Source organism: Ammospiza nelsoni, chromosome 8 (genome assembly GCF_027579445.1).
Source record: "Ammospiza nelsoni isolate bAmmNel1 chromosome 8, bAmmNel1.pri, whole genome shotgun sequence".
Taxonomy (NCBI): Eukaryota; Metazoa; Chordata; class Aves; order Passeriformes; family Passerellidae; genus Ammospiza; species Ammospiza nelsoni.
The window spans coordinates 10,792,527-10,804,980 of record NC_080640.1 but is presented as its reverse complement, the minus strand read 5'-3'; the positions used below and the strand labels follow the sequence as shown (position 1 = coordinate 10,804,980).

Below are 12,454 nucleotides of genomic sequence, written 5' to 3'. Positions count from 1 at the left end.
TGTTAAAGTCACCTCTCCACTCCTACAGATATGAAAATAACTCAGTTAACTTGAGTACTGACATCTGTGGAGACACAGTGACACAGGCTGTGGTCACACATGGAGCACTCCAAGTTCCTGACAGGCTGTTGTAACCTGCATTGGAGTCTGTGCCCCTTTTGGTGGTGGCTGAATCAGCTGAAGGATACCCTGGGCTGTGTCAGCCTAGATTTACACTAGATTTAGTGACTAGATTTAGTGACTCTGGGATCCTCCTCAACAATCCAGAGTGGTTTTGTCATGGAGGTGCCCAAACAAAATAAAACTATATACAGATTTGGCTGTATCTACAGTGCCTTCAGGGACCTAGCTAAAGGAAGAATTTAAACTTCAATTTCTCCTGACTTAGCCCCACAAGGCTACATTGCTAAACAGGCAGACTTGTTACGGTACATCTGTTGTCCAAATGGTGGAAAAACCAACTAAACTCAGACTGCCTGCAGGTCCTGCCTGGCTGCAAAAACCAGAAATACCCTCAAAGAGCCACCTCATGGCTGACTTTTCTGATCCACATCAACCATTTGGTGAGTATCAATCAAATAATTTAGCTTAGATTATCCTCACTGAAAGCAAGGGAATCCCAAAGCACCAAGAAGTGTGGGTTTGGGCTTTTTTTCCCTCCCTGAATTTCCTTTTAGCACAGGCTTGGCATTGTTTGCAAATCTCACCTTCAGGGTAGGCTTAAATTCACTCTTGAAAGACACTGAGGTGGCAGCCACACTTACATAAGAGCAGCTGTACATGGCATGACTTTAGTGGCTCCAACGTCACAGGAATGCTGTGACAAGCACAGCACTTGCTGGTAGCCAGTTAAAATAGACCACTTGAACATTATCCAGGAGAGAAAAATGCTTTTATCAATATTATTTTACTGTTTATTTAGAGAGGAGCTGCAGACGTACTCTCTAGGAAAAAAGGAACCCCTATCCAGCGTATTAGCCTACAAGAAAGGATAGGCTCTGAGGCTCAAGAGAGTTAAGATAAGCCATATCATCATATAAAACATATCTATTCTTCACTTGGATTTTTCTTATATTCCTGATGACAAGTGAGAGATTAAACTAGAAGTCTCATTAAAATGTTGTTGTCCCCAAGATACATACAGATGTGGTTTGGAATTGTCACTCCTGCCATCTTTAGAAAAGTTTCAGTCATAATGAATAGGAGAGGAAAACCCAACAAGTTCAACCAGGCAAACAGCCAGAGCTCCAATTACAGCAAGTACATGGGAAAAGAGTAATAGATTTTAATTGGTGCCCAAGGGGGGAAGGTCAGTCTCTCTGCAACAATTGGAGCCTTTGGTGGTAATTGACTGAATGCTCCTGTGAGAGCTTGCAAATGGCAGCAACACACTTGAAACAGCAGCATCAGAAAAGGTTTGGCATCCTGGAGCACATGGAAAAGTTTTGCTGGTAGAGGTAGTACAGAAAGACAACAGTGAAGCACTTTAACAAGGAACATGACTTGGGAGACAGCTCTCAGCTCCAAGGTTTGAAATGTCAAGACATATTTTCATTAGAGGAATTTATTTAAGTATAAAAACAAATACTGACATGCCAGGAGTTTGGAGCAGCAATGATTTGTCCACTGCTACACTGAATCATTGAATGCTGACTTAAGCTTCCTCTATTCCTCCATGATAACCTAGTGCCACTCTGCCAAACAGGGTCAAATTATTGATGTTTTCCTTTCTGCACTTTTTTTGTGATCTTCCAGAATCACAAGAATTAGGAGAAAAGATGATTTTGTGGCTAGGATTTCAACCAAAATCCTGTGTTCAGTTTCTCTCAGCAGCTGATTATTTTTTGACCTTAGAAAAACACAGATTTGATATCATTCATAAACTAGGATGGACAATATTTCTCCTGAACTAACTGAACAACAACAACAACAACAAAAAACAAAACAAAACCCCAAAAAAACTCCCAACAAACCAAACCCATAAATGAACAAAGGACTCAAGTAGAAGCAAAGAAACAGAGAAACTACCACACTTTCTTTCCCAGCGGATAATACCTGGGTTCATCTACAATTGTTCTTTACTTTCTGGGAGCTGAGCAACATGGCATTAGGGAGGACATATGGATGTGTTTGTGTTTCTCCCTTCACTGCCAAAAGCTAAGCACAAACTGCTGTCATTCAGATTTGCTAAGCTATTACACTGATTGTTTACCATTAGTAATAAATGGAAGACAAGTTGTACACCAGGACCCAAAGGAACAGATTCTGTTCAAACACAGAGAAAAAAAAACCTCTTCCTATAAATTCTTAACTTATAAATAGGACAGATGAATCTTGGTCTTGACGCAGAAGGGTGAGTCACAATAATATGATTTTGTGTTTTCAGGGCTGCATAATGTCCAGGAACAGCTGTGAGGCCATTGCCATGCTTATTATCAAGGAATTACTTCTAATGGATTGTCTTCACTAGAAAACTACATCCAGAGCACACAACGTGCTCAAGAGTAGAGTTCACAATAATTGCCTATGAGGAAACAAAGAGACCAGCAACACAAGGCTAAATCCTCTAAAACATTTTCTGTCTGGAAAAAAAAAAAAACAAAAAACACAGAAAAATAATATTCAAACTCTATGCAATGTGGTGTGCAAAGGAGCCCTAAAGCAGGGAAAGGTGATTTTTCTTTTTCACCATATCTGATGAAGATACATCTTCTAATTCTGCATTGTGATTAGGCATCACAAGTTAAGGTTTTGTTGGTAACTATGCATTTGCATGGAGAACTTATTCCACAGCTGTCTGTCTTTGGTCTGCGTGGAAAAAGACACTGAACAAACACATAAACATCTCATCACTCCATAAGAGAGACAAAACCCTGAGAAATGCCTGCACACAAAGAATTTGTAATGAAAGGACCAGACCACAGTTCCCTTCTAATTCTCCTTATTATCTCTAATGAAGGAATTAGGTACATGGGACTGGAGACTGAAGAGATTTTATATTTACACAGAGGCAGAGAGACCTAAATGCTTATGTATAGTGGAGAATTCAGTGTTTTGAATTGAAGCTGTTCAGGGCAGAGTTTTAACAACAACAGAATCAGCAAAGTGATTAAAAATGTAATTTAGGCACCATTATGTTCTACTGTTTTCAGTAGAATTTATCTTGCTAAATCTCTAAAGAATTTTAAAAGGAAACATTTCAAAACAAAATGGCCTTAGCTTTTTGCACCCAAAACATTGTTATTCTAACATCAATCTCTTCAAGACAGAAAAGTCTTAGATGACCTCAGCAGAAAAAAATACTGTTTTGACTAGGAATAAGTTCTTTCAATTAATATGATCTTTTTTCTTTCTCTAAATAACAAAATCCATTATTCATAACATTCTATATGCAATACAAAACTGCAAATTTGATTTTTGCTTGTCAAATACTGTGCTAATTTAAATGTTTCTGTGAAACATTATCTTTTGAAAATATTTCACCAGCTTTTTAACTGCAGTGTCAGTTTAAGAAAAAGCAACAAAAGTGTGTTGGCTGACAGATTTATGGTAACAGTTGGCCACACTCAAAATTTACTACCAAGTATTTCTCTCAAATCCCCACATGTTCTTCTTAGCAAATGTGCACAGAAACACTGGGAAGGTACAAGTGTGACCTGAAGCATTCACCATGGCATGATTTCACTCCCCTATCCATGAAAAAATGTTTATGAAACAGTGGTCTAGGGTTTGATCCATTGAATCAGAATACATAGCAAGCACTCCTCTGATAGCTCTTTGTGAATGTATTTTGGTTAATGTCAACCTCAACACCATCCTCAGCACTGCCTCCAACAATTGCCATTGTCATTGCTCTGTTCCTCAACAGCTTTCTCTCCTTTGCTCTCACTTATCCCTAAAATATTTACCTTTACAGAAACACTGACCACATTTCAGTCCTTCTGAACATGGTGAAAGAGATTCCTCCACAGAAAAACTTGAGTTTGTGCAAATTTGTGGGAGACCCATGCGCATCTGAAAGCCATGTTGTGGCAGATACAAATAGAATTAATTCTGTTTATTCCCACCCACAACCTCCCTATGCCATTGCTCTCACAGCTGTGTGATAAGCATTGCATTTTCCTTGCTCCCCAAGTTATATGCCTTTCCTAGATATTTTAATTCCTTTTTGACTGCTATTGATAAGGAGGTGGAGAGATGGGAATCAAAAAACACAAGAGAAAAGATACGGATTACAGTGCCTTATTTTCAGTCAGTTCTGACCCTTGAATTCTCTGTTTGGTGTTAAATTTGACTCTTTTTTATTATCATCATTATTATTCAGGTTCTGGAAAACCTCTATCTGTCCTTCCAACAAGAAATCTAAGCCTTTCACTTAGTAGCACTAAAAGGAAAAGACCATTCATGGTTTTTGCAACATCTTTTTCATACCAGACACTTAATTATTCCCATTTTCTCCACGAAGCTAGGCTGCCTCCTCAAGGATCTCTTACTCTCAATTTGAAATCTGAGTCATCACTTGTTGGTCTCTATTTCTCATGCTATTTGCATAGAAGTCAAATTCCACATTTTCTTAGCAGTAGATGGCTTTCTAATTACATCCATTAATCTTTGCCATCACTCCCCTCTCTCTGCATTTACTAGCTCTTATCAATCAGAAGTTTAATAATCTATAATATTTTTCTTGTTTATTTTCTTCACTTTTTTCTCCCTGTACTCCAAGCACAGCTAGACAGAAGGCAAAACCCTCGAGTATCCTTTAATTTCATCATTCATTTCTGCATAGCAACATATCTAGACTGCAGAAGGAGTGAGCAGTTGCAATCTGCTGGCAAACATGCCCTCCAGATCACACAATCTGCTAATGAACAGAGAGCACTTTGCTGCAGGCCTAGCAAGGGAGGGTTGAGTGGTCAATATTCAAACAATATTTCGGGGTTTTTTTACATTATCATTTCCAAAGTGCCACAAAACAGTCATTGTATGGTTATGTGTCACAGTATCATATTCTTTTTCCCTTGAAGGTGAACTTCCAAAGATATATAGTATGAAGACAACTTCCAAATTTCATGACCAAAAAGTAATGTTCCTACCACGGCACAACAGGGAAAGGAGATAAAAGAGATTTAGTTATGTATCTTTAATACCTCAAAACCCAGAAGGTAACTGAAAAATCCTGCTGTACATATTTTTAGCCCAACTTTATGGGACACTGAACAAACTGATTTTCAACTGCTTGGGACCAGTTTTTTATAGGAAAAAAAAATCAATATTATGGCAACTCAATTTCTTCCTGGTTTGAACAGCCTGTCTTACTTATGGAAATGAATGGAGCTACAAGTTTGAAGCTATGACAGGTCTGTTCTTGCTCTGCCATCAATCCCAGCTGCCTGCTTATGGCCTGCAAGCAACATTGCTCCAGCACTCTCTAAGCTGCTGGCATGTGTCCTTCCTTGCCAAAAGGGATATCATCTGTTCCAGAGTATTTGGTAAATCACAGAGGAATTTAAAAGGGATAAAAGAATTGAAGGACATTCAACAAAAGATTATCTTGCATAAATTTTAATTGTCCAGTTTGCAGAAAACAGGGAACGGACTCAGAAGGGAAAGAACACTTTTGAAACTCTCAAGTTGGATTCCGTGGCTTGTACCTCCCTACCATTAGTTTCAACACCCAGTGTGCCCTTGGAGACTTCTGTGAGATACAAAGGCAGACTGTAGTGCTACTCTGAGTGAGGAAATGTCAGAACTGCCACTATATTTGATAGGCTTACAAGAGCAGAAGTGGAATAAATGGGCTTTGATTTCACTTCATATCCAAGAAGAGATATGGATGTAGAGTAATGGCAAGGGCTTTGTGTGTAATGGCTATTGTGAGAGCTGTCATGTACTGCAGCCATGAATCAGAAAGTTTGGTAGCAGATGCTGCCACACACTTCAAAAGTAAAAATATTCACTTTGAAAGATGAGGTTCTGCCTTCAGTTTGTTAATATGGACCAAATGACTGTTAATTATTTGTTTCCCCACAAACTCAGTATTAAAGACAGCACCAGCTTTACAGTGACACATCTTCACTGTCTCCAGAGAAACTGCCCAACTGCCAGATCACATCCAGCAGATGTGAGCAACAATCCACCTTCTTAAACTAGTAAAAAGTTATCCTTGTTTGCATGTGAGATAGGAGGCAGAAAAGACAGTCTTCTGAAATGGAAATAAAGTTTAAACTTGTTTATCTGGTTCACAGCCAGAATTACTCTTGAATCTAAAGGTATTACAAGCAAAAGTGAAAACTGTAATTGCATTAACCCAAGGACATCCCAAGATTATCAGATTTTCCCGTTACTACCACCAGAGGCTTGTAAAGCAGTTGACTTAATCCATCATTATTGTGGAACTGCAGAAAATTAAAGACTTCTTAATTCTCAGTGTGACACATCCCTGTTCCCAGGGGTAGGGAACTGTTTGCATGTGTACAGCGCTATCCATTGAACCACCCCTGCAGCCCAAGATAATCTCTTGTAGGTTTTCAACCCTTTTCAGATGAGGTGGACCCTGTAGCTCAAACTGCTGAATGAAACAGATTTAGGCCACTGTATTTAGAGAAAAAAGTACTCTCTCTGAAGCAAATGATGAGGCTATAAAGGAATCATTAATTGTGGTCATAGCATAGGAGACATTTCATTCACCATCCTATGTTATAGAGCATTTAATCCAAACAGAAGTTTCCATTTGAACAAATTTATGTTTTGATCTCCAAAACGGTGCAGGACAAAGTGGCTCCTCCCTTTAAAAAGGTATGAAAACATTCTCAGAGAACATCTTGAAATCTTCTGTTCACTACAACATTTCAAAAAAACCCCAAACAAACAAAAAAACCCCCAAAAACCATTTAAAAAAACACAAAACAACAAACACACAATGAAAAAAAAAAAAAAACCAAAAACCCAAATGCAAAAAAAAAAAAACCACCAACCAAAAAACCCCAAACATTTCCAACCATTCACGTATGCTTTTTGGTCTCTCATGACTGTCTCTTTGAAAGCTTGACTCACAGCCTGCAGCTAACAAGGACCTTTCTTTCCAAAACAAAAAGAGAAGAGCAAGAAAATAATTGCTTTTACCTCAGCATGACTGACAGAGGCTGGTTTCCCACTGTGCTTAATTTGCTAAGGATGCCATCCCCTGACCACCACAGGATTGACTCAGCCCACAGTGAGGTGTGCTCAGAGCTCTGCTGAGCTCTAACCTCTCCAACACAAACTGAAAGCCTTCACACCAAAATTTACAGAGGCTACAAGGAGGACACGGCCAGAAAAAACTGTTTTTCCTTGACTGAAAAAATCAACACCTGCCCTCACATCAGAGCTCTGAAAGTTTCCATAGCAAGGCAGGCCAGAAATAGAATTTTTAGAAGTGTTCCCAAAGTGATTTTAGAAACTGAAGATAAGCAGACTCCTGAGAAGCAGCAATGCCAGGTGGAACTGTTCACCTCTGTGGACACTTTCCACAGCCCTTAGAAGAGTGTAAAGCACACAGGGGGGCAGTTTACATTTCACAAACAGAACTTCCCTAAGGCAAATCAACTTGCCCAATACCACATGATAGAAAGTAGCACTCAATCATTTCCATTTCAGCTAATAAGGGTAAATTTTCTACTGTCTTGACAAATAGAAACTTCTGCCACTTACTCTGTGCAAACCACCAGCCAATGCTAGAAAGAACAGAAGGCTAGGCTGCCATTCCTTTAATTTCCCTTCATTTAAAACTCATTAATATAAATAAATTTGAAGTAGTTGGGGATCTAGCCAGCATTGAAGCCCAAGCAATTTTATTTACAATAAATATCTGCTATCATGGTGCTACACACTCACCAGGACAATGCTTAACACACTGTGATAAAGGTGATAAACACAAGCAGTGAATATCAATGAAGAGGAAGGCATCTGTAATCCATTCATCTTTAAAGAGAAAAAAAAAAAAAGTAACACTGTTCCATACAGCAATTAAAATCTGAACAGTTGGAGGAATAAAGCAAAAAAAAAAAAAATCAAGGCAGGCCCGTGGAAAGGGAGAGAATAAAAACAAACAAACACTACCACAAAAACAAAAACCCACAGGAAATATCTGATACACTAGTCCTATTAACAGCATTAAAGTCACTGGCAGATACTATCACCCAGCATTTGTTAATTAACTGAAGATACACAGATACAAGGGGCTTGAAAGTGCAAAGAACAAAAGGGCTGCACAAACTGGCTCTTTGCAGAGAGCACTGTGCTTCCTACAAGGATACAGCATCTAAACCAGCCAGCAGCACTGCCTGAGTCAGAGAAAACCTCCCGTTAAACAAATTCTGGAGTCCCCACCACAACCCATTCACTGTTTACGTGTGTATGCCTATGATTTTCCATGCAATGAGTAAAAACAACCTGTCTGAAAAGCTTTTATAGAGAAAGACTGCAAAGCTTAGTGCATGTGACTTTCTAGGAAAATCAACAACACACTTCTGTGAAAACAGAATTTCAAGGTATCTACTTGGATTTGTATTTTAGTTTAGTTTGTAACCCATCAGCATTATTCCCAAACAGTATTTCTTCATGTAATTTTCTTTCTCATCACAGAAGTCTCCATGAACCTAACAAATAAACCAGTGTTGACATACCTAAGCCTAGGGATTTATTGCACATTGCACATGTCTCTTCTGGAGACTTGTTGACAAATACTCAAACAGGCTCTGTGTCTTTGGCAAGATCCATGTGGTACATTTTTTACCCCCGATCTGTGTCATCTGTCATACGACCAGGTAGCACAGTAATTCAGTAAAAGGGAAGAAAACTAAAAAATGTTTCCACTTCTCTTTGCCAGGACTTATACATCACTATGTTAGTAACAATTTTCTGTCATTTCCTTTGGAAAATATTGTAATTCAGAAAAATGCCAAGCAACAGCAATAGGTCATCAGTTTAAATTGTAAATAATGATAGACTTTGTTCTAATTTTTTTTCCCAAGCATCCTTTTGGAATATGACATTGCCTGTGATGTCTGGTTAAAGGATTTAATTTTGTTCAATAAAGAGACACGAATTGGAAGTCAAAAGCTTTTAGAAATAAATTGGCATGCATGGGCTGTGGGAAGCTCTGCAAATATGGGTATTTATAGACTCATTTTTCTTCTAGATGGAGAAGAGCAAATAAATTACAACAAACAATTTATTCAACATGATGTTGTTTGTTCATTTCCAGAATGTGAAAATAATCAGAAATTCATAAACAAATCTATCAATTATTTTAATAAATCCAATTACATGCATTCTACCGTTCACTGTTCTAAGTGCTCTGCTTTGCAAAGAGACAAGACTTACATAAATGGTACACTTGCTTTCTTTCATCATAAGCAATCAGTCCTGAGTCAGCTATGTTCAAAATTTACCTTCTGTTTCAATGGAACTACTCCTAAAAGTTAAATATGTGCTAAAAGAATTATTTTTTTTCCTAAACAAGGCAACTTCAGTAAGTTAAGTACATGCTGACCCCCTTACGGATCACTGCTGTAGCAAGGTCTCTCATCTAATAACTTCAAGATGAAAAATGCACCATTTTCTTTTCCACTACTGAAGAAGCCTTTCCTCTCTGCCAAGGAAGGCCTTGTGAAACAAAGGACATTGAAGGCTGCAGCTGTAGTCTGAGAAATCACCACATACAACTCATATTTAGGGAAAACACACTGCTAGCATTTGCCCAACACAAACTGCAGCAGTACATAAACCCTTCACATGAAGGGCACAAATTTTATAAAACTCATGGAGTTTAGAGGAGTTGAGTGCTAAATTTCAAAAGTATTTCTGTATTTATACACCCAGCCCACATTAGTGAAACAAGATGCAACTTTCAAATTGATCAGAGTTTCTGAAAGTGTTATCAGAGTTTCAGGGGAGGAGAGGGGATCAGGTCTTAGAAGCCATAGATTCTTCCTTGGTGGCAAAATTTTTTAATGTGTTTCCTTCATCTTTTCATTCCACAGCAGGTATAATAAAGACTTTAATCTTCAGTATTTTTGCTTTCCCTGTAGAAGAATTCTGAGTGTGGACACATGCCATGCCCTCTTAGCCTCAGGAGACTATTTGGGTGTCTAAAATCAAATGTTTATTGATAGAATGGCCTGATGTTCTACAAAAACAGCATAAGGAGGGCCTCCAGAAGTTTTCCCTGCAAGCCTAACTCTGCTCCTGCTAAAATAAGCATTGAAAAATTCAATCTTTCCACCTGACCATTACCTAGGTCCTCTCATCCCAGGTCTTGCAGATTTCTTCTGGCACTGGATCATATTGACTACAGGCCAACTTTACAGCAGACTTCTGCCAGAAAAGATAGTTCCACACTTCTGCCTGGAAGCTTTTTCCTTCCATCTACTTAGTTTTTGAGCTGGAAAGGGATTAGTTTTCAGGCAGGTCAGTCCTGGATCCAGCTCACCAGATGGCTACACAAACAAGGGTGGCAGAGAAGGGCAGGCAGTGGGAGGGAGCAGGATGCAGCCAGAGGTGAGGAAGGATTTTCAGTGCCAGCCTGCACGTTGGTTGGCTTGCTGAAGGACATTTAAGTGATCTGATCAATTCATTCTTCAGCTCCTAGAGAAGTGTTTCATATCTCCTTCAGGGTCAGTATCAATGAGATGACATCTCTCCACTAATTTGGGGCCATTTAATTGCAATTTAAACTGCTAAGCATTGTCCTTTCTCGTTAGGACAGCTCCCTCTTCCTTTCACTGTCTGTCTTAAAGACACATAATTGTTTCAGTACAGTGAGAACAGCATTATAGTGACCTCGGCTGCCCAAATACACCCAGACTCCTTTAGAGGTGAGTCTACTAACATTTTCTGCCAATGCAATTCAGCTTTGCCTGTAGTGATTCAGGGACTAAGAAACAAGGAGTAGAAAACGAAAAATTTTGTCACAAACTTATCTCAAAGAAGGCATCCAGATTCCTTTCATGAATATGTCAGCATTATAAATTCATAGTAAAGTGTTAGTCACTAGGGTGTCTGAATGATTAAAACCTTCTGGGCTTCGAAGACATTTTCTCTGCAGGAATTTGTCAAATCCTGTTCAGTTCACCTTTGGGAGCACTTAGAAGACAAATAATGTTACATACAATCTGGCCACTGTTAGATGCATTTCTGCCATTTTAACAAGGCTCTCTCTCTTCCAGAGAACAAAATCAACACCATCCAGAAGGTAAGCAAACAATCACATGCGTGGTACTGTCCATTTAATAGCCATCCTTCCCTCAAGTATTACTGGTAAGTGGGATAGGTGGTACAATTTGGGTTATATTTTGATAAAGACATTTTTCTAAAGACATTTTTTTCAAAGCAAGAGTGACAGAGAGATTCCTGCTACTTATACAGTAACAGATATTGAGGAAATTAGGAGAGACCTGCAGGGCAGAAATGGCATCATAAAGGTAAAATGAGCCAACACATCGCCACCTACCTTACGTTTGTTTGTTGGGCAAACATACAAGTAGCTCAAAATAGTCTTCAGACCAACTTTATCATTCAGTTTCTCATATGTTGTCCCATAATCTGTTGACCTACAATTCAAGAGATTCTTGTAAGTACAAACACTTAATCACAAAACCACAAGTCACTTGGCAGCTTTTCAATATAAGTCATGCTTTAAATAGCAGAATGGCTCTCCAGAGCTTTTTCAATGATTCATGTAGTATATAATGATACTTAATTATATACACATAGCATCATGTGCATGTTTCTCATTTGCATTTAAATTAGATTAGGAAAAATTCAACCAGCATCTTCCCAAAGCATTTTAAACATGCACAATAAGAAATGCTACATTCTGCATACAGAAGATAATGATTGTCAGATATGCTAAATAGCAGACAGCAAGAGACTAAGGTTATCAGTTCATCATAAACTCCAAGCTTGGACTGATTTTGTTAAGATGGTTCATCTCAGCATATGCCAAAGTAGCTTCTGTAACACTGACTAGCAGAAAGGGTGGACACATGTGCTTTATTCTTGCCTTAAAAGCCACCATTCAACCATTCAGTAGAGAAAATAAAATATTTATGAAATGAGGACTGCCCATAAAAACATTGACTACATGACTTGGAAAAGAACAAAAACTGTGAACAAATAAGACTGTCCAGTGTCCCTGTAGGAGTTACTCTTAACATGTGCCTGAAACCAAGATCAATCATCAGCAGAGCTTTTATTCATTGTACAGCTCATGCTTGCCTGAATTCCGTCCCAGTATCCCAGGGATTTAGATAATCAGCCCAGTCCAGTAGAGTTGGCATCCATAAATTGCAGAAAGGGACATGTATCTGGGTAACAGACATTCAAAAGCATAACATATTCTTGTATCTCATCTGTAACATGTACAAATGGGCCTATGTAGAACTTCACGTGCAAGCAGTAACACAAATTTTCC

General features: G+C 38.6%; 1 protein-coding gene across 3 annotated transcripts in view; it reads right to left on the bottom strand.

Annotated features, from left to right (window-relative positions):
- SORCS1 (sortilin related VPS10 domain containing receptor 1) overlaps window positions 1-12,454 on the bottom strand; it is a 257,123-nt gene that overhangs the window by 130,706 nt on the left and 113,963 nt on the right. For all 3 annotated transcript variants that reach the window (XM_059477096.1, XM_059477098.1, XM_059477097.1), the window contains exon 3: window positions 11,492-11,591. In XM_059477096.1, the coding sequence (XP_059333079.1) occupies window positions 11,492-11,591 (100 nt within the window). The remainder of the gene's footprint in view (window positions 1-11,491; window positions 11,592-12,454) is intronic.